This window comes from Oncorhynchus clarkii, chromosome 20, assembly GCF_045791955.1.
Source record: "Oncorhynchus clarkii lewisi isolate Uvic-CL-2024 chromosome 20, UVic_Ocla_1.0, whole genome shotgun sequence".
In the NCBI taxonomy this organism is placed as follows: domain Eukaryota; kingdom Metazoa; phylum Chordata; class Actinopteri; order Salmoniformes; family Salmonidae; genus Oncorhynchus; species Oncorhynchus clarkii.
This window is the reverse complement of record NC_092166.1, coordinates 59,021,886-59,047,686: the sequence shown is the minus strand read 5'-3', so window position 1 is coordinate 59,047,686 and position 25,801 is coordinate 59,021,886. Positions and strand designations below refer to the sequence as shown.

General features: G+C 43.8%; 3 protein-coding genes across 3 annotated transcripts; 1 reads left to right on the top strand and 2 right to left on the bottom strand.

The window, feature by feature from the left end:
* Positions 1-6: 6 nt before the first annotated feature.
* Positions 7-6,943, bottom strand: LOC139376622 (chymotrypsin-like elastase family member 2A). Its single transcript, XM_071119412.1, has 6 exons — positions 6,768-6,943; positions 5,388-5,497; positions 2,438-2,532; positions 1,914-2,194; positions 1,286-1,449; positions 7-794 (listed from the first exon to the last, which is right to left on the bottom strand). The coding sequence occupies exons 1-6, from the start codon at positions 6,889-6,891 to the stop codon at positions 615-617; spliced, it is 954 nt and encodes a 317-aa protein (XP_070975513.1). The 5' UTR covers positions 6,892-6,943; the 3' UTR covers positions 7-614.
* Positions 6,944-9,973: 3,030 nt separating this feature from the next.
* Positions 9,974-14,928, bottom strand: LOC139377126 (uncharacterized). The gene is made up of 3 exons (XM_071120147.1): positions 14,695-14,928; positions 11,917-13,946; positions 9,974-10,540 (listed from the first exon to the last, which is right to left on the bottom strand). Exons 1-3 carry the CDS (start codon positions 14,732-14,734, stop codon positions 9,974-9,976), a joined length of 2,637 nt encoding a protein of 878 aa, XP_070976248.1. The 5' UTR covers positions 14,735-14,928.
* A 1,432-nt stretch (positions 14,929-16,360) lies between these two features.
* On the top strand, positions 16,361-18,860 carry LOC139377125 (synaptotagmin XV). Its single transcript, XM_071120146.1, has 7 exons — positions 16,361-16,371; positions 16,755-16,955; positions 17,445-17,566; positions 17,672-17,961; positions 18,109-18,276; positions 18,355-18,463; positions 18,556-18,860. The coding sequence occupies exons 1-7, from the start codon at positions 16,361-16,363 to the stop codon at positions 18,858-18,860; spliced, it is 1,206 nt and encodes a 401-aa protein (XP_070976247.1).
* The last annotated feature ends 6,941 nt before the right edge of the window (positions 18,861-25,801 follow it).

The following is a 25,801-nucleotide window of genomic DNA, read 5'->3' as shown; positions in this document are numbered from 1 at the left end:
ACAATGTTCTGTTTTTTCTGCCAGCTTTATTGGCTGACAGAGTGCATGATGGGAGTTATAGTCAGGAAAGAGTACAACCAGGAAGTGGAACATTGGTTGGGGATGTGGTGGAGGTCAAGGTGTCATACATGCCATACAAATTGCAGATACTGTATGTTGCTTTGCATGCATCAATGAAATGGGATAACATAATTCTGAATGTAATATTGAAGGACAAAATGCTCCAGACAAAATCCATAGGTTATAGACATAAAACATTGAATTGTTGACTTGAGTGTGATTCTGAAACAAATTGTCCATAACATACACATTAAGTGGATGGTGACTAGAGTACTTTCAGAGACACAAAGCCTGAATAACACAGAATTTAACACAGATTACAGCATCGTGACAGGTGGCTTGATTTAATGAAATGCTGATGATCAGTACAATGTTGATTGTAAAATGTCTTCATTCAAATTTTGTCTGATGTCACTGTAGTGACTCACAGGTTATGGACACAGAGGAGAGGGGTGTGTGGCCTGAGGCAATATGGTATCTCACACAAAAAATAAATGCTATAGTTTTGGGAGGGAGGGGTTGTGGAGGGGTTGTCAGGTTGTGTGTGGTCTAGTCTAGTGCATGAAGATGTCTCTGATGCGCGTAGCCTCGATCCAAGGGATGTAATTGGCGGTGCGGGTGAACACGCTGGGCTTGTTCTCCACGGTGCAGCCAATGGGGCCAAAGCTCACCACACCGTGCACCTCCCACCTGTCACGCCCCAACTGGCACAGCAGAGGACCGCCCGAGTCGCCCTAAGAGGAGAGGGGGGATAAAACATTGTTAGATCACATTCCTATGTTAATACTAATGCTGCGTTTATAACATCTCGTAAATGTGTAAATACCAGCATGCAACTGGGAAAAATCTATTTAAACACCCCTCCAATTGGTCAGTTATTGTGGGAAAATCATCTATGATCTCTGAGCTCTGACTTCTCCCACATGCTGAACTCTGCAGTTAAGGAAATTACCTCTAACAGCATTTTCAGCAGTTTAATGCAACAAACCATTATTATTATTTTTAAACGATCTATTCATGTTTTTTTACCACTATAATTTGTTTGACGAGCATGATAGCTGTACTTTTAGTTTATGGTTGACGCAGCTTGTTTGCCATTAGCCAATCGGCGTACTCAGTACAAGTATGTAATTCTTCCTCCTCCCTTTCTCACTCGGCCTTTCCCACTCCTCCCTCTGTCCCACCCTTCCTCAGTCCCCTCCTTCCCTACCCTCCCTTTCTCTACCTGGCAGGCAGCAGGTGGTCCTTCTGTGTCTCTGAAGCCGGCACAGATCATGGAGTCCCTGACGCGGTCTCCCCAGAACTTCTTCTGACGGCAGGTCTTGATGTCGATGATGGGCAAACGGGCCTGGTTCAGAGCCTCAGCCAGAGACACGTTCTCCTTTCCACCTGATACACAGACAGGGACACACCACAGGATTACCTTTAGGCAACATACTTGTTTCATGCCTATTGAACGCAGCCCTTGTCAATGCTCTTTTGTCTACAATCTTAGTTCTAACATAAGTGGTCATAGGGAGAATCTCAATTGCATACTCCTCACGTCCTCCCTCCACACCTTTTTTTCAAAACCCTTTGGATGAGAAAGCCAGAGGTCCCTCCCCTCTGATCGTCTCCTCCAATGGGTTTTAAAAAGGAGGCGAGAGGATACGAGTATGCAATGAGATTCTCCCAGTGTCTCCGTTCAGCCTCCCCCTCCTTACCCTGTGTGCCTCCCCAGCCTCCTCTCCTCCCCCTTTCACCCCCCCTTAACCTGAGTGTCTACCCAGCCAACCGCACCTTTCTCCCCCTCTCCTCTCAGTCATCATCCCTAGTTTCATCCAACCTCCTCCCCCTTAATCATCCCTCCTTACCCCGAGTGTCTCCCCAGCCGGTCACCCAGCAGTATTGTCCTGGCTTCAGGCTGATCTGTTTGCGCGGCAGGCATGCATAGCGTATGTGGTTGGTGGGCACGATGTCGGTGGCAGCCTTGACCAGGGCGATATCGTAATCCAACTCGCTGTGCGTGGGGTAACGGAAGTGCTCGTGACGATATATCCTCTTCACCGGGATAGTCTTCTCGGGTGTTTCGGAACGTTTCAGCTGGTGCTTCCCCAGGACAATCCTCCAACTCCCAGCATCCTCGGCTTTACCCCTGAGACACACAGCATGGTGGGTAACTGAGTTCACGCAGGGTTCAGAATGTAACTGTCCGTCACATTACACACAGGTAGTCTACTAGTCCTTTTTGGTGGTTTCTCAAGATGTGTCATCTCTTTCTCATCTAAACTGAGTTATGGTGAATGGGTTAGACCGTGGTCCTTTTGAGACAAGTGTTTCATTTTTAGCTCAGTCCAATAATGTTGTGTGCTACCACTCACGGAATGGCAAGTCTTACTTCTGGAAGCAATGAGCAGCAGTGAGGACCCAGTTCTTGTGGATGAGAGTTCCTCCACAGACATGGATGTAGTGCTTACTGCCTCTGGGACGAACCTGAGACACACAGAACACACACATTTGCCATCAACCCACAGGCAAGACCTTCCACTTAAAGTAACTGTCCAGTGTTTTCAGATGTATATGAAATATGCACTACATTTAATTGCAATATGAGTGAAATAGTTTTCCTTCCAAAAAAAAATAGTAATTAAGTATATAAAATGCAGCTCTTCTGTGTTGGAATGGTGTATGCGTACCTCAACAACAGAATGGTGTGAGCATATGAATAGCAGTGGCGGTCGGTGCTGTTTCAAATGAACATGGCCTTATTTCTATTACAGCATATTCAAATGTTGTCATTTATATTCCATTTACCCAGCTCAATGTAACATCGATAGGTTTAGGCTACCGCATGATACTCAAATGTTTCCCTATACCCATCATGAGGTTGCTATAGCCTATGAATGAAAGTTTACCACGACCGTGACACATTCAATACATTCAATGCATCTAGCGGATCTAGGGTGTAATCATTAGTCCAAAAGTGGCAAACAACAGTTGTTATTGGACAGATTCAGGTATGTTTATCCCCGCTTCGTTCTGTTTGCTTCCGTTTAAGAAACAATTTTCAACAGAATCGGTGGAATGAATGCACCCCTGATCACCCTCAAGCACAGTTCACTTTCATAGAAGCCACATACAAACAGCGTGATCACTTCAAATCTACACACTCTCCTCTCACCTTTTCCCTTCGCTTGTGGACTTCAGTGCACAACACAACAGGTCTGTGACCAGACGAAAAACGTTTCCAAGCCAAACCTTCATACCATAACCACTAACTGTTACACACAGTCTATATCGTTGTCACCATATTAACTAACGTCATAGTCAGCATAGCTAGAACTAACGCATTAGTAAACCCACTACAATCATGCAGTATAGTGTACAGCGAGCAGTTTAGCACTTACACCGGCGGGCCCTGTTGGCAATAAATTAATATAACCAAAAGCTTACCTTGACTTGGAAGAGTTCCAGTGTTGGATAGCCAGAGAGCTAACATAGCATCCCTCTCTGTTTGAGCCATGTGTTTGAGCAGGCTAAACTAGCTGGCTGCATTTGCTAGCTAAGTAAGTAAAAGTGAAAACAAATATACAACAAAACTCATCTATCAACCCTGAGCTCCGACTCCTCCCACACGATGACCTCTGACGTCACCTTAGTAGGAAATGAGCTTGATAACAGCATTTTCGGCAGTTAAATGCAACTAAAAAACATTATTTATCAAAGGCAATCAATAAAAAAAATTTGAACACTAATTTGTTTACAAGCATGATAGTTGTACTTTTAGTTTATGGCTTAAGCAGCTTGTTGGCCATGAGCCAATCTACATTATTCAACAAGTTCAAAGCACCTGAATGCAGCCAACCGGTATTTACAACTTCAAAACTAGTAATTCCCACCTATGACGTTATAGGCTAGTCTACATAAACTAGCCTATAACACCACAATGTAATTAATAATTGCATTATTGTTTTCAAGTGAGTACAACATTTTACTCTAGGCTGTAAACTGCAGTGACAATGTAATTTGCATAACGGTGCAAAAGCCCTGTGATTTGAACGTTTCATTCCATTTGGATCAGTTGTGGGTCTACTCTCAACAGTTTATAAGGTCTAGAAAGGCACAGTAGCAGGCCATCCTGGCTGTACTTCTCATACTGAGATGCGCTGTCTGCTGCAGATCTTCATTCTCCCAAGTCGTCCTATAATAATGTGGCCACATATGCTCCTAGCAGGCCCAGTTATTCAGGAAAGCTTAACACGCGCTCTGCCTCCTCCACGACCCATGCAGCATTCCTCGTTCACCTAGAACCTAACACTTCTGCCTAAATATTTGTAATTTAACTTTTTAAATGTATTACCTTTTATGAGTGGCATAAATGCAACCAGTCACAACGATTGAATCTGATTAGGCTACTTCAAAAGTCTCCTGTAGGCTAGCTGCGCACATTAGTCCAAAATATAATTCCAGCATCCAAACTGTGCAGCAGCCATTTGATGAATGGAAAGACGCATCTGTTAAACACCAAAAAGTTGAATGACATTCAGAGATTGTCAAGCCAAGCCTTCGATACTGGATAGGGAGTCAACAAACCATGACGTCGAAGCGCCCGAAGTCGGTACAGAAAGCTGTTGGTGGAAAATGTGTTGCATATATTTTTTCAATTATAAATCTTGAATCAAAATGTTGAACATCAGATTTCCCCCTAGCTGATCATTGTCTGCAGCCATTTCTGATCGTAGTGTAATGAAACAGACAGCGAGAGTGAGCTCGTTTGTGGTGGTCAGCAAACCCTCGACCTTCCGGCCCATAGCCCTGCGTGGCATCGACTGTGCCATAAAGTGGCAAAGTTGATATCCACGTTTATTAACACAGGGTCGGTACAGTTATTGTTATTCGTGGTTGCAAACATTATTTTGAGTTCATTCTATGAGGGGGGGAGGGTGTGCAATTTTTTTTTACAGTAGAAGGGGAAGGTCATGTTAAAATATATATTTTTTTACGTTGGGGAGATGGGTGCTTGTTTATGACACCTCGAGTTGGAGCACTCTACTGAGTCCTTCTCCTGAATCCAAGTGTTTGACACTTGGGGAGGGGGTCAGTACCGTTATTATCAAACTGTATTAATGCACAAGCAACATACATTTTTCATCCTTTGGTCATCCTACTTTGATCTGGTTTCATCTAAATATAATAACATTTGATGAAAAACATGATTTTGACTGTGAGGTGACCTTTAATTAAAAATTTCACTGAGTCCCCCCATTGGCATCAATGCATGACTAAGTGAAAATTCGACATCCTGAAGATAGCAAGTAGATAAGTATGTTCATGGGTTTATTGATTACCTGTAGGGAGACCTGCCATGGCCAGGAGTGAGGTCTGGCCTCGTTTCCAGAGACGATCCGTTCAGCCATGTTAGGTTTATAGTGGGCCGTGCCACAGTCCTTAGGCCAGTCTATAGGAAAGAAAATACACAGGAACTGTCAGTACAGTCAGACGAATACTGATCCTAGATCTGCCACGCCACAGTCTGTGAGTCAGTTTAAGAATCATCACAGTCAGTTACAAAGATCAGATCTGAACAATTAGAATGATAAAACATGTATTTTTTTAAACTTCATTTTAGTTATTTGCCCAAGTAGGAATGGTTGAGGTCAGATAGATTAAATGTGATGGAAAGGCAAAGGGGAGGCGAAACAAATAGATTGAGAGAGAGAGAGAAAGCGGTGTAGTCGCTGTTAAAGGGAGTATCCACACGCAGAAATATAAATCATGAAACTCCAGTCAATTTGGTGAAAGCCTATGTTCTATCGGGGGGTAAAATAACAATATCCCCGTGATTTAATTTCTAAATGGTCAATATGTTGTATAAGGAAATAGCTATATAGTTCTGTCACTGGAGATAGGGCATAAGACACTATCACATATCATAACTCTTTCAAAACAAATCAGACAATAGATGGTATGGGCATACTTGTCTAGAACACATCCATCCGTCTATATCATCATAACAAAGTGTATATTTTATACCAGTGCGCCGTCAGATTAATGGCCTTTCTTCCTTCAACTATCGTGCCACAATGCGGTTTTACTCTTCTCCCTGCTAACAGACCCGCAAACTCCTTGCACGTTGCCATAGCAACCACATTGACTCAAAGTCGGGAGATAGAAACGCGATCAACATGGTGAGATTCTAACTACAACTAGCTAACAACTTAACATGCTGATATTGACTTTGGTATTAGTGTGTGTAGGCAGCTACGTTTTCTAACTAACTAACTAACTAGCTACCTAGCTAGCCAGCCAGCTTGTCCATAGAGAGAGCATTGCATTGTGGGTTTTGAAGTCGACTTTTCACATGTTGCTTCCTACCTTATTATGACGACGAAATGCAAAATTCACAACATATATCGTTATAACATATTTTCATAATTTGACCATGTAAATGCTAAGAATTTGTGGTATTGAGTGGATTATTCCTTTTAAAATGAGTGTGTTTATTCGTGTGCTGGTGCCCATGTGTATCAGTGGAGGCTGGTGGAAGGAGCTATAGGAGGACAGGCTCATTGTAATGGCTGGAATGGAATACATGGAACGATATCAAACATATGGAAACCCCGATTGACTCTTTTCCATTCATTCCATTCCACCCATTACAATGAGCCCGTCCTCCTAAAGCTCCTCCCACCAACCTCCACTGATGTGTACGTGTGTATCTGGCTCACCCAGGTGCAGGACTTTGTGCTGGGCCTGTCTGCCAGGGGTCAGAGTGTATGTGGCGGCAGGCAGAGGCGACACACACAGCAGCAGCAGCAGAGATAGGAGTGGAGACCCTGGAACATCAACCATCTTCAGCAGAATCACTGCCTTGCGCACACAGCACACTATATATATAGCACTGGACAAACACATAAACACACGCTCACATACAGGCATCCAATCACCTGCACATACTCAGGCATATACATACACGCACACTCATTCACAAACTAATATGTGTGCATGTACCTACGTATGAACACACACATTTCCCCCAGGGACAAAGATGACTACAAAGCCCCAGTGCTGGATTGTTATCTTGCAGCCAGGGGCTTCTACAGCAATGGATAGGGACTTCTGGGGGGCCCATCAGCACTTTCAACACACCCACATTCCCACACACACACGCACACACATTCACACATGCGCATGCATGAACACATGCACACAGGCACAACACACTCCCTTGGCCGCAAACATAGGACAAACATGTAGGAAAAAAACAGCCCCTCTACTTTACTCCCTACTCACCCCATGACGCACGTCACCCCATAAGCCCATCTCCTGATTCTGTGTCACGTGACCCGGTGACCTGTACCCTCCAAACCCAACCCCTGTACACGCACACAATTTGTCACTCTACCCATTCATATCTACAAACTATTACACCCCATTACCTGTAAATAATTTCCATCATCAGGCTTACTTCTACTTATCTAAACATCTACCTAACTCTAAATCTTCTCCAGTTAACCTCTATAACTTATCCAAACCTCCCTAGGGCTGTGGATGGATGAAGTGATCCTATACAGTATAAGTATGGCTTGCACCTAGGCCCAGGACTGTACCACTTTCACCATACAGGGGGCATGAAAGAGAGAGGGCTTTGTTTCTCTACATAACAAATACAACTACCGTGTTTGTTCGTTAACAGTGAGATATGACAACAGTAGAAGCAGCTAGTGAGGTGTGGTTTCAGGCCTTCACTACGGTGAATGACAGGGAATGTGCCTGCTCATCTGAACAGTAGCAGTACACAGGGCCTGAATGAACTGAACATACAGACTTACTCACACCACCATGGTTCACCAAGTTTACAAACACAAATCTGTGTGTGTGTGTGTATGTGAGTGTCTGTGTGTTTTTTTTTAGAGAGTGAATGAGTGAGTGAGTGAGTGAGTGCCTATGTACATGTATGTGTATATACTGCAAAGTACAAATCAAATCAAATGACATTTTATTTGTCACATACACAAAGAATGCATATGAAAGTAACATCAGTGAATGTTTTGACAGGATATTTTAATATATTACAATTTTTTCCTATTGGAGATTATTTACAATAATCCATGGCATCCACACATTCACATATCCATGCTTACTGTAATGCAGTGCAGGCAGGCAGTAACACATATTGACATTAAGGGCTGTTTTTTCTGGGATCCTGGACCTACAGTTGAAGTCGGAAGTTTACATACACTCAGGTTGGAGTCATTAAAACTCGTTTTTTCAACCACTCCACAAATTTCTTGTTAACAAACTATAGTTTCGGTAAGTTGGCTAGGACATCTACTTTGTGCATGACACAAGTCATTTCACTTATAATTCACTGTATCACAATTCCAGTGGGTCAGAAGTTTACAAGCACTAAGTTGACTGTGCCTTTAAACAGTTTGGAAAATTCCAGAAAATGATGTCATGGCTTTAGAAGCTTCTGATAGGCTAATTTACATAATTTGAGTCAATTGGAGGTGTACCTGTGGATGTATTTCAAGGCCTACCTTCAAACTCAGTTCCTCTTTTCTTGACATTATGGGAAAATCAAAAGAAATCAGCCAAGACCTCAGAAAACAAATTGTAGACCTCCACAAGTCTGGTTCATCCTTGGGAGCAATGTTCAAATGCCTGAAGGTACCACATTCATCTGTACAAACAATAGTACGCAAGAACAAACACCATGGGACCACGCAGCCGTCATACTGCTCAAGAAGGAGACGCGTTTCTGTCTCCTAAAGATGAATATACTTTGGTGCAAAATGTGAAAATCAATCCCAGTACAACAGCAAAGGCCCTTGTGAAGATGCTGGAGGAAACGGGTACAAAAGTATCTATATCCACAGTAAAACGAGTCCTATATCGACATAACCTGAAAGGCCGCTCAGCAAGGAAGAAGTCACTGCTCCAAAACCCCCATAAAAAAGGCAGACTACGGTTCGCAACAGCACATGGGGACAAAGAGTGTACTTTTTGTACTTTTTCCTCTGGTCTGATTCAACAAAAAAAAAACTGTTTGGCCATAATCTCAAGACATCATTCAGGAAGTTAAAGCTTGGTTGCAAATAGGTCTTCCAAATGGACAATGACCCCAAGCAGACTTCAAACGTTGTGGCAAAATGGCTTAAGGATACCAAAGTCAAGGTATTGGAGTGGCCATCACAAAGCCCTGACCTCAATCCTATAGAATATTTGTGGGCAGAACTGAAAAAGCGTGTGTGAGCAAGGAGGCCTTCAAACCTGACTCAATTACACCAGCTCTGCCAGGAGGAATGGGCTAAAATTCACCCAACTTATTTTGGAAGCTTGTGGAAGGCTACCCGAAACGTTTGACCCAAGTTAAACAATTTAAAGGCAATGCTACCAAATACTAATCGAGTGTATTTAAACTTCTTACCCACTGGGAATGTGATGAAAGAAATCAAATCTGAAATAAAACATTCTCTCTACTATTATTCTGACATTTCCCATTCTTAAAATAAAGTGGTGATCCTAACTGACCTAAAACAGGGAATTTTTACTAGGATTAAATGTCAGGAATTATGAAAAACTGAGTTTAAATGTATTTGGCGAAGGTGTATGTAAACTTCCGACTTCAACTGTAGATGTTATTGCAAACCTGAACTGGAGTAGTATCCTTTCCAACCCAACATATTTTTCACCTACTGGCAGATATATTTGAATACTAACATATCAATTTTATATCAAGTAGTCAAAAACTACAACACAGCAGTAGGGAGTCCAGTGTTAGTGTTATTCAGATGCCTCATTTGCACTTCAGACTGCACCCCACTTTAGACTGCACCCTGCACCCCGCCAACCTCCAGTGTTAGTCCCATACAGTCATTGGTTAGTCTTATAATGTGATCATGTCCACCTTCTCAGTGTTCTTCCAGTGTCATTCATTGGGGTTTGAGGAGTGAACACATCGCTTCAGTGACTTCATCACTCCTCCACTCTTCTTCCTGCTCTGCCCACTTGCACGATATGACGACTTACGAGACAGCACTGGTGTCCCCTTTTCCTCTGTCTCTTCCCCCTTCAGTCCTCCCTCCCTCTGTCCTCCTCCCTTTCCCTTTCCATCTACTCCTCCCTCGCTATCTCCCTCTAACTTTCCTTCTTCCTCCCTCTCTACCTTTACCTCTCCCTCTGGTTCTCTCTGTCTCTGTTCTCCTTCTCCCTCTTTTTCTCCCTCTCCGACTCCCTCTCCTTTGGTGTCAGCCTCAGTCTCAATGGCAGCAGTCGCCACGGTATTAATCGATAATGCCATTGGGGAAGTTGCCATGGCAGTGGTCTTTCTTTTGGTATTGACAGGGGTTGACAGGGTAGTGGTTTCCATGGAAGCGGTCTTGCTCTTGGTTTTAGAAATGATCTTAACCCTTGATTTGCTTTTAGTCTTCGGTTTGGTTTTGGGAGTGGTTTCTGTGTTTGTGTTGTCTGTCCTGGTCTTGAGCTGCAGGTGTTTCTGTATGATAGAATAAGATAAGGTCAGAGAAACAACAGTTAACATGTAAAAAATGATGAATATATAGATAAATATAGAACAATACACAACATTACCAAAAGTATGTGGACACCTGGTCGTCGAATATCTCATTCCAAAATCATGGGCATTAATACGGAGTTGGTCCCCTATTTGCTGCAATAACAGACTCCACTTTTCTGGGAAGGCTTTCCACTTGATGTTGGAACATTGCTGCAGGGACTTGCTTCCATTCAGCCACAAGAGCAGTAGTGAGGATGGGCAATTCATCCCAAAGGTGTTCGATGGGGTTGAGGTCAGGGCTCTGTGCAGGCCAGTTAAGTTCTTCCACATCAATTTAGACAAACCAATTCTGTATGTACCTTGCCTTGTGCACAGGGGCATTGTCATGCTGAACAGGAAAGGGCCTTCCCCAAACTGTTGCCACAAAGTTAGAAGCAAAGAATCATCTAGAATGCTGTAGCGTTAAGATTACCCTTCACTGGAACTAAGGGGCCAAGCCCAAACCATGAAAAACAGCCCCAGACCATTATTCCGCCTCCACCAAACTTTACAGTTGGCACTATGCATTGGGGCAGATAGCAATCTCCTGGAACCTGCCAAACTCAGATTCGTCCTTCGGACAACCAGATGGTGAAGCGTGATTCATCACTTCAGAGAATGTGTTTTCACTGCTCACTGAGTCCAACGACGGCAAGCATTTCACCTCTCCAGCCGACGCTGGGCATTGTGCATGGTGATCTTAAGCTTGGCCATGGAAACCCATTTCATGAAGCTACTGATGGACAGTTATTGTCCTGACGTTGCTTCCAGAGGCAGTTTGGAACTTGGTAGTGAGTGTTGCAACCGAGGACAGATGATTTTTACGAGCTACGCACTTCAGCACTCGGCTGTCCCGTTGTGTGAGCTTGTGTGGCCTACCACTTCACGTTGATGCTCCTAGAAGTTTCCACTTCACAATAACAGCACTTACAGTTGACTGGTGCAGCTCTAGCAGGGCAGAAATTTGACAAACTAACTTGTAGGAAAGGTGACACCCTATGGAGGTGCCATGTTGAAAGTCACTGAGCTCTTCAGTAAGGCCATCCTGCTGGCAATGTTTGTCTATGGAGATTGCATGGCTGTGTGCTCAATTTTATGCACATGTCAGTAACGGTGTGGCTGAAATAGCCAAATCCATTCATTTGAAGTGGTGTCCACATACTTTTGTATATATAGTGTAGATTGACATGTAGAAACCATCACCTGAATAGTCGAGCTATACACACCACAGACTTAACACAAACACACACCTGTATGGCCGCTGAGCTACGCAGGGTTAACACGCACACCTCCACAGACCACACCGACAGACATACCTGTATGGCCGAGCTGAGTTCCTCGGGGTCCAGAGAGGCTCCATAAACATCCCAGGTCATCCCGTCTTCATCCCACTGCACCTGCTTCATACTACTCCTCCTCTTGCTGTGATCCCATTCTCCACTTCTCCTCCTCTCCTCCTCCTGTACCACCACCTTCAGACAGGATCTCCTCCTCCCCATCTCCCCCAGTGGAGCAGAGATGCTGTCCTCCCACTCTAACTTCTCCTCCCATCCCTCTCTGGGGATGTCCAAAGGGAACATACTGGAAGAGGGCGACACAAGGTTGGAGTGGGAGCCTAGCGATGACCTCAGGTTCAACCTTGACCCCGGAGGGGACCCCAAGATGGACTGTGAACCTAGATAAGTGTTGTAGCCCATGATGGAGTTGGACCGAGGGGGAGACCCCAGATTAGTGTCTGACCCATAATCCTTTAGGGAGCTCTGGAGGGACCTAAAGTTTAACCTTGACCCTTGAGGTGACCCCGCCTGCACCCCGACCTCCACCAGCTCCCTCTGTGATGTCATTGTCCCCTCCTCCCTGAACCCCGACCCCTGGGGTAATGATGTCATCAAGTTCATGACCCCTGAATAGGCGGAGTTACAGGAGCAGCGGGGGCAGCCGTCCAATTGTGAGTCGCTGAGGGAGGAAACTAAACCTGCCGATATCTGACCTCGGCCAGACGGACAGGTGAGCCTCGGTGACCATGACAATGCCAGGTGAGCAGGTGGGCTGGGGAAAAACACCCGAGGGTCCATCTCCACTTCTTGCTGCTGTACAGGGATGCCCAAGCAAACACCCAAGGGAGGTGTGTTGTTGTTAGGTCTGGGTCTGGGGCTCAGGATAGGGGGCTTCTCTACATAGTACATCCCCACAGGGGTGCACCCTGGTTGGGGTGGGACCTGCTCAATGCTGCCCCTCTCCTCCAGATCTTCCACACCCTGAGCTCTACAGGAAGGAGAGGGAAAGGGGGAAGAGGGATGCTTGTGGGGGGAACAGGCCTCGTCTGTGTAAGGATTTGGTCGGCATCCTTTAGGGGTCAGGGGTGAGGGTAGGCATGATATTACAGCTGGAGGTGAGGGTAGAGGTGAGGTTACAGATAGGGGTGAGGGTAGGCATGACATTACAGCTGGAGGTGAGGGTAGAGGTGAGGTTATAGATAGGGGTGAGGGTAGGCATGATATTACAGCTAGAGGTGAGGGTAGAGGTGAGGTTATAGATAGGGGTGAGGGTAATGGTAACATTATAGGTAGGGGTGAGGACATAGGCGAGGGTGTGTGCGTTTGACAGGGTGTTTCTGCGGTAAGGGGTGACGGTCTGTATTGGAGTTGGGGTAGGTTGTGACGTGTGTGTAGGGTTGGGCTCTGAGTGGGTGTGTTTAGGGGTGAGGTGAAAGGTGAGGGTGTAGCAGGTGTTTGTATGGAACTCTGAGACTCTGAAGCCAGTCTGGAGCAGCGAGCGGAGTACAGGATGCACGGGGTCTCCTCAGTCATACTCCCTCCCTTCCATATGACCGTCTCTGGTGTGCTAACACTGCTACACACACTGGCGCTACACATACTCCAACGCGCCACACGCTCGTTACTAAGGGGAGATCCGTGCCCGTGTATGTTTTGAGACGTCTGTGAGTGTGAGGGTGTGGGTTGTTGTATGTATTGCTGTAGGGTTGTGAGTTTTGGTGTGTGTGTGTTTGTGGAGGACTGTGTATTTTGGCTGGCGCTCCGTCTCAGCTCTAGTTTTGCCCACGCCGGGTCTCGCAGATGCGGGTGTTTGGTTGCCATGACTACGTCCATGGAGCTCTTGGAGAGGGAGTAGATGGGTGAGCGTTCCTCCTCTTCCTCTTCTTTTCTCTCCGTCCTGAGTCCGCCTGTTGATCCAAAACGGCCGCTGACAGGGGGGAAGCCCTCCGATGACAGACGCCAGTGCCTCGCCATGACAACAAAACTGACAAATAGGAATAAGGGATCAATTGATCTTCCAGCTGTGGCCTGGTTGTTTGTTCTGCTCAGGTTGTCTTGTCTTGAAGAAACTGCAGAAAAAAATATTTAATCTTTCTTTCTTTCCCTCCTCTCCCTCTCTCTTCCTCCATAAAACCTTCCTATGAGATGCGCCCCACTCTTCTCTTCCTCTCTGGTAACACACACACACACAGTCCAGATTAGCCTTCGGTAATAAGATTACAGGGTCCAGATTATTTTGTAAAACGTGGGATTGAGCTAAAGTTAAGAGAGCCTTTAGCCCTCACAGGTAACCAATTCTTCAATCTTCCTCCCTTCTGTCTCTCTTACTCTCTCTCCCTTCAATGGAGGGAGAGACAAAGAGAGAGAGAATAAAGAGGAGAACAATAATAGACTCCTGGGAAACAATTAGAGTAAATTTAGCTCTTTGAATCCTATTATTGAGTTAGCAATGAGATTTTTTTTTAAAACACAAAGCCACACAGCCACGCTCCCTACGCTGATCCTGTCCTATGTATATTCCAGTCAGTGTGTGTGTGTGTGTGAGTCTGTTAAACCCTGCAGATGGCTGAGAAGCTTTGGGAAACTCAGTCAGACTCCTTGCTAAACACCACATCCCTTCTCTCCCCTGTCTCTCTTGCCCAAGCTGAACTCAATTTAGAAATGCTATGAGCCGGTTTCCCACACCCAGAATAAACCTATTCCTAAGAGTAGGTTTAATCTGGGTCCCGGAAACTGACACTGTACTCATGAACACTTACTCTTTCCCAACACTAGGATCCACACACGCACCCACACAGGTTGAGTATTGTTTCTTACCTTTATAAGTGCACCTGTTGTACTCGGATCCTTTTCTCATCCACAACTGACAGCAGACTACATTTAATTCTAACACCAACTCTTTTTCACCCCTCGATCAATACTAAATCCACGATGAGCCCTCACTTAAAGTCTCCTCTCTCAATGTTGCTCTCTTGCTCTATTCTTCTATTACACTCTTTCAGATAGTCTGTTCACATTCCCTTCCTCTCTCTCACACTCATTCTATCCTTTCCTTTCTTTCTTTGTCTCGCTCTGTAACTCTCTCGTGCTCTCTCTCTCTCTGACCCCAAGATGTAGGCCAGGTGGCTAAGTGTGTGTGTGTGTGTGTGTGTGTGTGTGTGTGTGTGTGTGTGTGTGTGTGTGTGTGTGTGTGTGTGTGTGTGTGTGTGTGTGTGTGAGTGTGTGTGTGTGTGTGTGTGTGCGCATGTGTGTTAGCTGTAGCGTTAGTCTTAGCCCTAAGGATAAGCATCTTGTCATCTCATTAGCTGTAGCTCTGCTCTCTCAGACTGACCAATCCCTGTGCAGAGAATCAGTTTGTTGGTGCATGAGTGCATGTTTGTGTGCAATGACTATTGCTCAGGTGAAAAGTTAAACATTTTCCCCATGGCCCAAATAAAATGTATATGAATTTACTGAATGGGTTAAAATGCTCTCTCTCTCTCTCTGACCCCAAGATGTAGGCCAGGTGGCTAAGTGTGTGTGTGTGTGTGTGTGTGTGTGTGTGTGTGTGTGTGTGTGTGTGTGTGTGTGTGTGTGTGTGTGTGTGTGTGTGTGTGTGTGTGTGTGTGTGTGCGCGTGCGTGCGTGCGTGCGTGCGTGCGTGCGGCCTTGAGTCTGTGAGGCCCAGAGTCCTGAAGCTAGGGGTTGGGAAGGCAACAGCTGTATCTTACATTCAATACCACCTGGTTTCCAGACTGGAACTGTGTACGGGAACACACTGGAATACTACCTCGACTTACATTCAACTTATTCCTACCTGAACCTCCGGTTCTGTAGGAGGGGAAAAGAGCAAAGCAGAAAGAAAGGAATAATGTGGAGGGTAATGACAGTGTAATGACTGAAGGGTCAAAAAACAAAGGGAGAGAGACATGGCTGGTGAGTAAAAATACTGGAGAGAACCCAATTCACCCTCTGTTTCCTTCCCTTCACCTTCATCTGAAGGTCACTTTTTTACTCATAAATAATTGTTTATAGATGTGAAGAATACAACTTATATTATTGTGCAGAATTTTGCCAGGCAGAGGAGATTGACAGGCAAACAGACATACAACTCAGAAAGTGTTCATACCCCTTGATTTATTTTTGTATATTTTTAAAAAAATGTAACCTTTACTTAACCAGGTAGGCAAGTTGAGAACAAGTTCTCATTTACAACTGCGACCTGGCCAACATGAAGCAAAGCAGTTTGACACATACAACACAGAGTTACACATGGAGTAAAACCAAAAATACAGTCAATAACACAATAGAAAAAAAAGTATATATAGAGTGTGTGCAAATGGCGTGAGGAGGTAAGGCAATAAATAGGCCATAGTAGCGAAGTAATTACAATTTAGCAAATTAACACTGGAGTGATAGATGTGCAGATGATGATGTGCAAGTAGAAATACTGGTGTGCAAAAAAAAAAAAGTAAAAAAATAAAATAAAATAAAATAAAACCAATATGGGGATGAGGTAGGTAGATTGAATGGGCTATTAACAGATGGGCTGTGTACAGGCTGCAGCGATCGGTTAGCTGCTCAGATAGCTGATGTTTAAAGTTAGTGAGGGAGAAAAAAAGTCTCCAACTTCAGCAAAGTTTTTTGCAATTCGTTCCAGTCATTGGCAGCAGATTATTCTGTGTCACAGTGTTACGGTGGGAAAAGGGCTGCCTAAGTATGATCCCCAATCAGAGACAACGATAGACAGCTGCCTCTGATTGGGAACCATACTCGGCCAACAAAGAAATATAAACATAGATTTCCCACCCTAGTCACACCCTGACCTACCAAATAGAGAATTTAAAGGATCGCTAAGGTCAGGGCGTGACAGTACCCCCCCCCCCCCCCTTTCTGAAGGCACTGTATTTCAGATCCAACAATGTTGAAGGCTGTTGGTCTGTCTTTGGGACTCTTCCTCTTGCTTCTGATTGGTGTATCTGTCTACTTCCTGTGGAGGAGGTGCGGCCAAAGACAATACCAGGAAATGGTCACCATGATAGCCCCCTTCCCAGCGTGCACCACTCCAATTCTCCTGACCAATCAGAGACCCAGGTACAGGTGAGTGTCAGGTCACAGCCCCTAAATGTGTGCGTGTGTGTGTGTTGGAGTGTGTTCCTCTGCCCAGGTGTTGCTGACACATGCCAGATCTTACAACGCTTGATAAGTATTTTTAGTATCCGCCAACCACATCATATGTTATACCAATCTGTCAGTCGATGACACAGTCGATGACACAGTCGATGACGTGGCACGCAACCATTAGTTGATGCATGCAGGGGAACACAATCTATATGTGTATAAAGAAAGAGAGCAATATGTTAGATAATGGTCGTGTTCCCCTGCTCAGACGTTGCATGCGTTAACCAATGGTTGTGTGCCACACCATCGACTGTGCCGTCAGGCACCAGATAGCTATAACATAGTGGTCAGCTGATACCTAAAATAGGTCTGGGATACGTCGGCAACGTCTGAGCGTAGGAACATGACCAAAGCCACTGTGTTATTTGTAGATGTTATGATAATTTTCTGTGCCTCTCTCTGTGATAGGCCAGATGAGATCCCATTCTTTCTGCCGCCCCGATTTAAACCAACTCTCAGGAGCGAGGAGGGGGAGGAAGAGGGACGGAAGGACCTCAGCAACACCCATCGTGGATCTCTCACAGTAGGGAGTAGGTTAGGAGGAGGGGAGGGGGGGACGGCAACACTGTCTGTATGTCTCGCATATCACCCACTCCCACTAATTGGGCTACTTTGTGCTACTTCTTCCTCTCTAGGCTGGTATCCAGTAGGTAGTGTAAGGGCAGGTCTGTACTGGGTCCCTGATGTCAGTGAGGTGTCACCCCCTCCTGGTCGTGCTGTGCAACTGTGCTTCTCAGTGGCCTATCGCCATGACAACGAACAGCTTTATGTCTCGCTGCTCCGCCTGAGAAACTTGCCAACATGTTTCTATAGTAACGACACACTGGCAGAACTGCGACTTCTCCCTGACGACCGTCGCCGACACAAGGCCAGGGCCCGATGCAGGGGTCGCGACCCTGAGTTCAACGACAGCTTTGTGTTCCAGGTACACACACAAACACACTAAATTGGTTCCTTTAACTCCCACTAGACAAACTCACCCCCCTCTCTCTCTCTCTCTCTCTCTCTCTCTCTCTCTCTCTCTCTCTCTCTCTCTCTCTCTCTCTCTCTCTCTCTCTCTCTCTCTCTCCAGGTATCGAGTGTGTGTGTATCTGAGAGTGTGCTCAGTGTGTACGTGCTGAGTGTGGATCAGGGAGGCAGGCACCATGCGGTGGGCAGGGTTCTGTTCCCTATTGAAGGGGAGCTGGGGGAGGGGGGCAGGCTGCTCTGGAGAGACCTAGAGACTAAGGACGAAATGCAGGTACACACACACACACACACACATAGACACACACACACACAACCTGCAGTAAGTAGCTCTTTTTTTTCTCTCTGTCAGTGTTCAGGTCTTGGTGATATTCAGGTGTCTCTGAACTATAGTCCGTCTCTACAACGCCTCACTGTGGTCATACTGAGAGCCCGCAGCCTGCAGATACACACTGACACAGGTGAGTGTGTAAGAGTATGTGTGTCTGCATACATGTGTGTGTTCTGTTATCAGGTGTCTTCTCAAGTGTGATTGTGTTTATTTTGTTTTCAGGCATGTGTTTCCAGGTGAGCCTACAGATCCACACTCGGGTAGTTAAATCCAGACGGACGCCTGTGGTTTGTAGTGGAGCTGACCCTGGCTTCAACCACAAGATGACCTTTAAGCTTCGCCCCTCTCAGCTCGACCAGACCAGTCTGACCTTGGAGCTGATTGGATCAGGCCTTACCCCAGTAGGTGTGGTGGTGCTGGGGCCATTCATGTATGCCAGGGGGCCTCAGCTTCAGCACTGGACTGACATGGTCAATACACCCAACGAACTGGTCAAACAGTGGCATGGACTAGGCAAGCCCACATAACACACACACACAGCAAGATCATTTATTTAATTGTCTACATTTTTCACAGATGTCTTTCACAATAAATAAATTCCTTACTCCATCTTTCTTGTTGTTTCTGTGGTAATTGAGCACTGTAACGAGTGTGCTGGGAGTCGGGAAGCAAGTTCAGGGAGTGAATCATTTAAATTAATAAATGAACAAAACATAATACAAAACAAGGAACACCACACAGACAAGAAACAGAAACAATGACACCTGGGGAAGGAACCAAAGGGAGTGACATATATAGGGAAGGTACTCAGGGATGTGATGGAGTCCAGGTGAGCGTCACGATGGTGACCGGCGTGCACCATAACGACCAGCCTGGTGACCTAGAGGCCGGAGACGGAGCACACGTGACAACCACTTACAGGAACACGTGTGTATAAATGATTTGACAAACCCTACAAAAAGAAAGTTATATATTTATATATATTTTGTGTTTACAGAACAGATTTTCTCACATAGTTGTGGTTCAAAGGTCCAATGCAGCCACTTTTATCTCAATATCAAATCATTTCTGGATAACAATTAAGTATCTGACTGTGACTGTTTTCAATTCAAATGGTCAAAAATAAAGAAAAATAGCTACTTAGCAAAGAGAAATTTCTCAATCAAGAATTTTGCCAGGACTGTCTGGGAGTGGGACTGGGACTGGGACTGGGAGTGGGACTGGGACTGGGACTGGGAGTGGGACTGGGACTGGGAAGAGGAAAAGTGAAAATGAGCTGTTATTGGCAGAGATATTTTGAAATATCTGTTATTGATCTATTAACTCATTTACCACATAGTGATGTCACCATGGAAGGCCAAAACTTTCTCCCAGCTCTTACATTAAAAGGGCATTATCATAATTTGATTGACTATTATTATATATTTTTTTATCAAGGGAGGCAAAATGCTTGCTGGCTTCCCTAGCATTCAATGCTATGGGCGGCAACAATGTCATACTCTTTGTGACTAGACAGCATCAGATAGATGGCCTACACACAGAGACAAAAAAGCATATAAAAAAATGTATCTTTCGTCTCTCTGTGTTTTCATCATTTGTATCTCACTTGAGAAAGCATCTGAGTCGAGCGAAACAGCGCCCCTTTGTCGCTGTATGTGTAGGCCATCTATGTGATCATGTCTGGTCATAAAGAGTATGACATTGTTGCAGCCCCTAGCATTGAATGCACGGGAAGCCGGCAGGCATTTGGCCTCCCTTGCTAAAAAAAAAAATAGACTATTATTTTTGGAGTGAATTCAACTGTGACTTTGTGACTTGCTGTAAGGTGTAGTCCGAAAATGTCGGACACATTATCTTGACCATGCTGTAGGTCATGTAACTGTTTGTTATATGCAATAGGCTATGCTTTGTGGACTTCACCTGACAGAAGTTGCTCTCCGGTTTTGTGATGAAAAAAAGGTGTGGTTGAATGTATTATTCTTATTGTCTCGGCCTTGGGCCTATATATCACTGGCCACAAGGCATATGAACTAACAGGTTATAGAGCAAACAATGCAATTATCACAACACATGGGTTGGAATATGGCTGTTGTTTATGGCTTCCCCAGTGATTTTAATCATGTACCGCTACTGTATATAGACACTGTGTTTTAATCAAATAAATTATACTGTACATACTACCTCAAATAACCGGTGCCCCTGCACATTGACTCTGTATCGGTACCCCTCTGTATATTGTCTCGCTATTGTTATTTCACTGCTGCTCTTTAATTACTTCTTACTTTTATCTCTTATTCTTATCTGTATTTTTTATAACTGCATTGTTGGTTAAGGACTCGTAAGGAAGCGATATTTGGCACATGTGACTAATACAATTTGATTTGATCTAAATATTGTATGAACAATGTGGAGATTGAGAAAGTTGAGTAGACTAAACTGCTTGGTGGCCCTTAAGTGGCCCTTAATGTATACGGAGAGCTAACATCAATGACACGCAGGTCAATCTCTCTTGGCTCAAAGTAGAAGAGGATTGACTGCATCATTACTGGTCTTTGTGAGAGGTATTAACATGTCGAAAGCACCGAGATGTCTCTTCAAACGACTGTCACACAGCTCAGACAGTCATGCATACCCCACATGACATGCCACTAGAGGTCTCTTCACAGTCCCAGTCCAGAAAACACACAGTACTACATAGAGTCATGACTACATGGAACTCTATTCCACATCAACTAACTCATTGAAGCAGTAAAATCTGATTTAAAAAACAGATCAAACTATAGTATCGAACAACATGGACTGTGAAAAGACACACACACACACACACACACACAGGCACACACAAACGCATTGCTAGCACACCCACTCTACACATACCACAGTGTATGGGGATATTGTACATTTTGGGTTGTGGAAATGTAGTAGATAGCTAGTTTGCTAGTACTAAAGTTTCAATGCTGGCTAGCTAACTTTACAATCTATGCTTAACTTGCTAGGTAACTATTTATATATAAAGCTGAGGGATGGGCCTAGAAAAATGTAATCACTCTCAGATGAATGCCAGGACTGACCATCCATGATATCAAAATGATTGTTTTAACCATGTTTTGTGGCTATACAGTGTTTAACGAATTTAGGGGGGAGCCAGGTGGGGCTCCGCTCCCCTGAATGAGACGTTAGCTCCCCTAAATGCAACAAAAGTCCCACTTGGGGCGAAGGGGTCTCTTAATAATGCTAATTTGACCATTCTCCTATTTGTTTCAAATGAAGTGGTAAATATGTTCTACGGTGAAACAAACGCCCCCACCTCTCTGTCATTGGGTGAATAATTGTGTTCTGTGGCAGGCTGTCCATCCAGTAGTGCTGAATTTCGGCCTCACCTGGCTCCTTTACATATAGATTGCCCTTTGTACCTTCTCATTTTTGCCATTTGTTTGCCATGTGTCCTTAAAAATAATAGCCTATGCCTTTATTACAGTGCATTAGATTTATCCATTGATTCATCATTGTTCGTTTTTGTCAGTCAGCTGTTACTCATTGTTTTTCAGGTGTGTGCAGGTACTGGTGTTCTCAGAGCCATCCATTGCCAGAAGTAGTAGACCCTTTATTTAGCTTCATTATTTTCTATTAATATTTGTTTTCTTTACTAGATCACCTGATGATAGTCGACAATATCACTAGAGAACTAGTCTACAGCTAGACACCAATGCGCATCCAATCCATCCAGCAAGTAGACAACATTTTTTTTATGACCGTAGGTCTATAGTTGACTCTTTTGGTTAGAAGCATTCGATTTTGCAATGGCATAGGCCTACATTATTTGGGATTTGTGTGCCCATGATAACTGTTTATATGGTGAAACATAATTAAATGTTACGCAGGTATAGTTTCACTTGCAGTGCATTTTCCCGAGATCTCCAAGATACATGATTCGTACAGGGTTTAAGTTCTATGTTCTAATTCAATTGTTCAATGCTTAGGCCTAATAATGACAAATAACACTGTAATAAATGTAATTAATGTAAGGAAAGAAAAGCATTATTACGTGCTCTACCACCCCTGTTGTCTCCACGATTAAATGTCCACGTGGGCTGTGTTATGTAGGTAAAACCTCTCGTTTTCTCAAACAGAGAATTAGTGAACATATTTCAATCTGGAGAAACATCAGCGATTATCCAGTCACAGTACATTTTAAAAACATTACATTTATACCTTTAGATATTGTGACATAGAGAAAGTCAAATATCAGACAGGGGAGGTGAAATAAATAATTATCTGAGCAAAAGATAACGTTTTTGGATTTTCACCCTCCAGACATTATTCCCAAAAGGTCTTAATGATGAAATTCCCATGCATGTTATGTTGTAAATGTGAACATGAATTAATGCTACCACTTGATTTCAGATTACTCTGGCGTTTTTTTCTTGCGCTGTGCCCAATGATTTATGAAAGCTTACTTGGTAGGTCGATGTCCTCATTGTGTTTTTACAGACTTGTTTAATGCGTTTTACGTACACACTTTATTAGAATACTTCTGAAATGCACATTATTATTATTATATTTGCTTACTTTCTCTCTACTCAAACCCCATTCGATTCACTGAACGGATGTGGGTGGAGCAATGTCGACATAAGGGTGCAAATTATAAACACCCACAAAAGCGCTGACGAAGGCTTTTGTTGCGGATACCTAAAGCTTCATTAAGTGCAGTGATACTAGCAAGAGCAGTGTGCAGGTTTCTTATTTTTTCTCATCATACTCAACTGTTTCCATGCACCTGAGATAGCTCAGACGTGCAAGTGCCTTTTGAATTTTGAATCATAGAGATCATTGACTTGTGGTCAGATTCCCTCAGGCCCGAACAAATGTGCGCGTTTATTTCAATGCTGCTTTGAATGTCGTTGAGAAAATAGAAAGGTGTCAAAACATTTATTTTCGCAAACATCCTTTCTGAATTTAAAAGTAATCATCTAGTTTTTCAAAAGTATTCTATCTGTAATCCGATTACTATTTTTGCTGTTAACCTAATGTATTAGGCCTACAGTAAGATTATTATAATTTTTTTTTAATCAGTTACATGTAATTCGTTACTTTAAAATGTATTTACTCCTTTACTCATAAACACTGCATTCATTTTCATTCGCTAGCTAGTACATTTATGCAAATTAGCTCATGTTATCTGAGGGCTCCATGTTGACGATGTGTGGCAAAATAAATCTGCACTCTGATTGGTAAGGCGAAAATAATTTTGCATAGTGATTGGCTTGAATCTACAACGACTGAACCAACCATATCTCTGCCAATTGAATATAAATAGATCCTTACAGTCTTTGCCTTAACATTACATAATGTTTCATGAGCTGAAATAAAATATCCCAGAAATGTTCCATACACACAAAAAGCAGATTTATCTAAAATTTTGTGCACACATTTGTTTACATCCCTGTTCGTGAGCATTTTATCCTTTGTCAAGATCATCCATCCACCTGACAGGTATGTTTTATCAAGAAGCTGATTAAACAGCATGATCATTACACAGGTGCACCTTGTGCTGGAGACAATAAAAGGCCACTTTAAAATTTACAGTTTTGTCACACAACATACAATGCCACAGATGTCTCAAGTTTTGAGGAAGTGTGTAATTGGCATGCTGACTGCAGGAATGTCCACCTGAGCTGTTGTCAGAGAATGTAATGTTCATTTCTCTATCATAAGCCGCCTCCAACGTCATTGTAGAGAATTCGGCAGTACGTCCAACCGGCCTCATAACCTCAGACCACGTGTATGGCGTTGTGTGGGGGAGCGGTTTGTGATGTCAACATCGTGAACAGAGTGCCCCATGGTGGCAGTGGGGTCATGGTATGGGCAGGCATAAACTACGGACAACAAACACAATTGCATTTTATCGATGGCAATTTGAATGCACAGAGATACCGTGATGAGATCCTGAGGCCCATTGTCTGCCATTCATCTGCCTCCATCACCTCTTGTTTCAGCATGATAATGCATGGACCGATGTCGCAAGGATCTGTACACAATTCCTGGAAGCTGAAAATGTCCCAGTTCCTCCGTTGCCTGTATACTCACCAGACATGTCACCCATTGAGCATGTTTGGGATGCTCTGGATCAACGTGTAAGACAGCGTGTTCCAGTTCCTGCCAATATCCAGCAACTTCGCACAGCCATTGAAGAGGAGTGGGACAACTTTCCACAGGCGATGTGCAGTGGCGACCTATCATTCAGGGCAGGTTTTGAACCCCACATTTTTACAAAATTCTTTGGCTTGCCTGTTTTGCGTGTTATTTTGGCATTAATACGTGTCACATATCAGTTAGCAAACAATGTTAAAAAATATATATATATATATATATATATATATATAATTGAGTTAATAAAGCCACATACAAACACAGTCTCATTTTTGTTTTCTTGAGTAAGGCAGCTCCAAAATGCAGGTGTTTCAGCCTAGCTCAGTGCTTTCTGTGGTGGTGGGGCAAGCCAGCAGAAAATACGGAGCGTTGCGAGGTATGATTGATTCAGTGTTCTGTCACTCATGGGGACACTGCGTCACTGCCAAGTCTAAGGGTAGAGCTAGAAAATTCTAGCCCCTTGGGTGCTGCCATAGAGTTACATTAGAAGTGCCCATTCAAGAAGGCTCAAGGTCATTGGCCACAGTTAAAATGACGTCAAATCATGTTATATGTACAGTAGCTTTCATTGGACTGATGTCAACATCATACTTTCAAAATCTTAGTGAGCAGTTATCATCTTGAATCAAGTCGAAAACCTACTGGCAAATTATTTTCAATCCTTGTCATATGAAGACAAATAATGAAGAGAAATTACAGAAAAAGCGTATCGATGCTCATCGGCCATAAAGATTACACAACAAGTTGGAAATCACAAATTCAACAATTAGTCATTTGGAAGGAATCAGTGACAGTGGCTAACTGCAAGCATTGCAAAGCAATGTAGAGTGGCTGTGTGGCCCCAAATCTGGGATTAAGGGGCTATTTTCCAAGTTAACAATGATAAACATTCAACATTGACCATGCTGTCAATGAAACATGATTGTTAACTCAGAACTGTGAAAACTTGACTTCAGTGAGTTCAAAACAACTGGGAAGTCGGGAATAAACGAGCTCCGACTGGGAAAATAAGTTTTGAACGGTCATCCAGCTCGGAATTGTAAATCTGGTCATTTTCTAGAGCTACGGCCTGAAGATCAATGACGTCATCATGATTCAACCCTGTTTTTTTTCCAGAGCCCCAGTTGTTTTGAAAGCACCAGAAATCCAGAGAATGCCAGACTTTGATGACAACATTTGCCCAGGAAGGAACACCTTGTCACCTTCCTGTTCAAGTGAGCCCAGCACAACAAGGTGAGTCCAAAAATGTATTGTATGCTGCTGCATAAATTATGTAATATGCCAGGGAGATATGTATACTGTAGCTAAGAAAGTAATA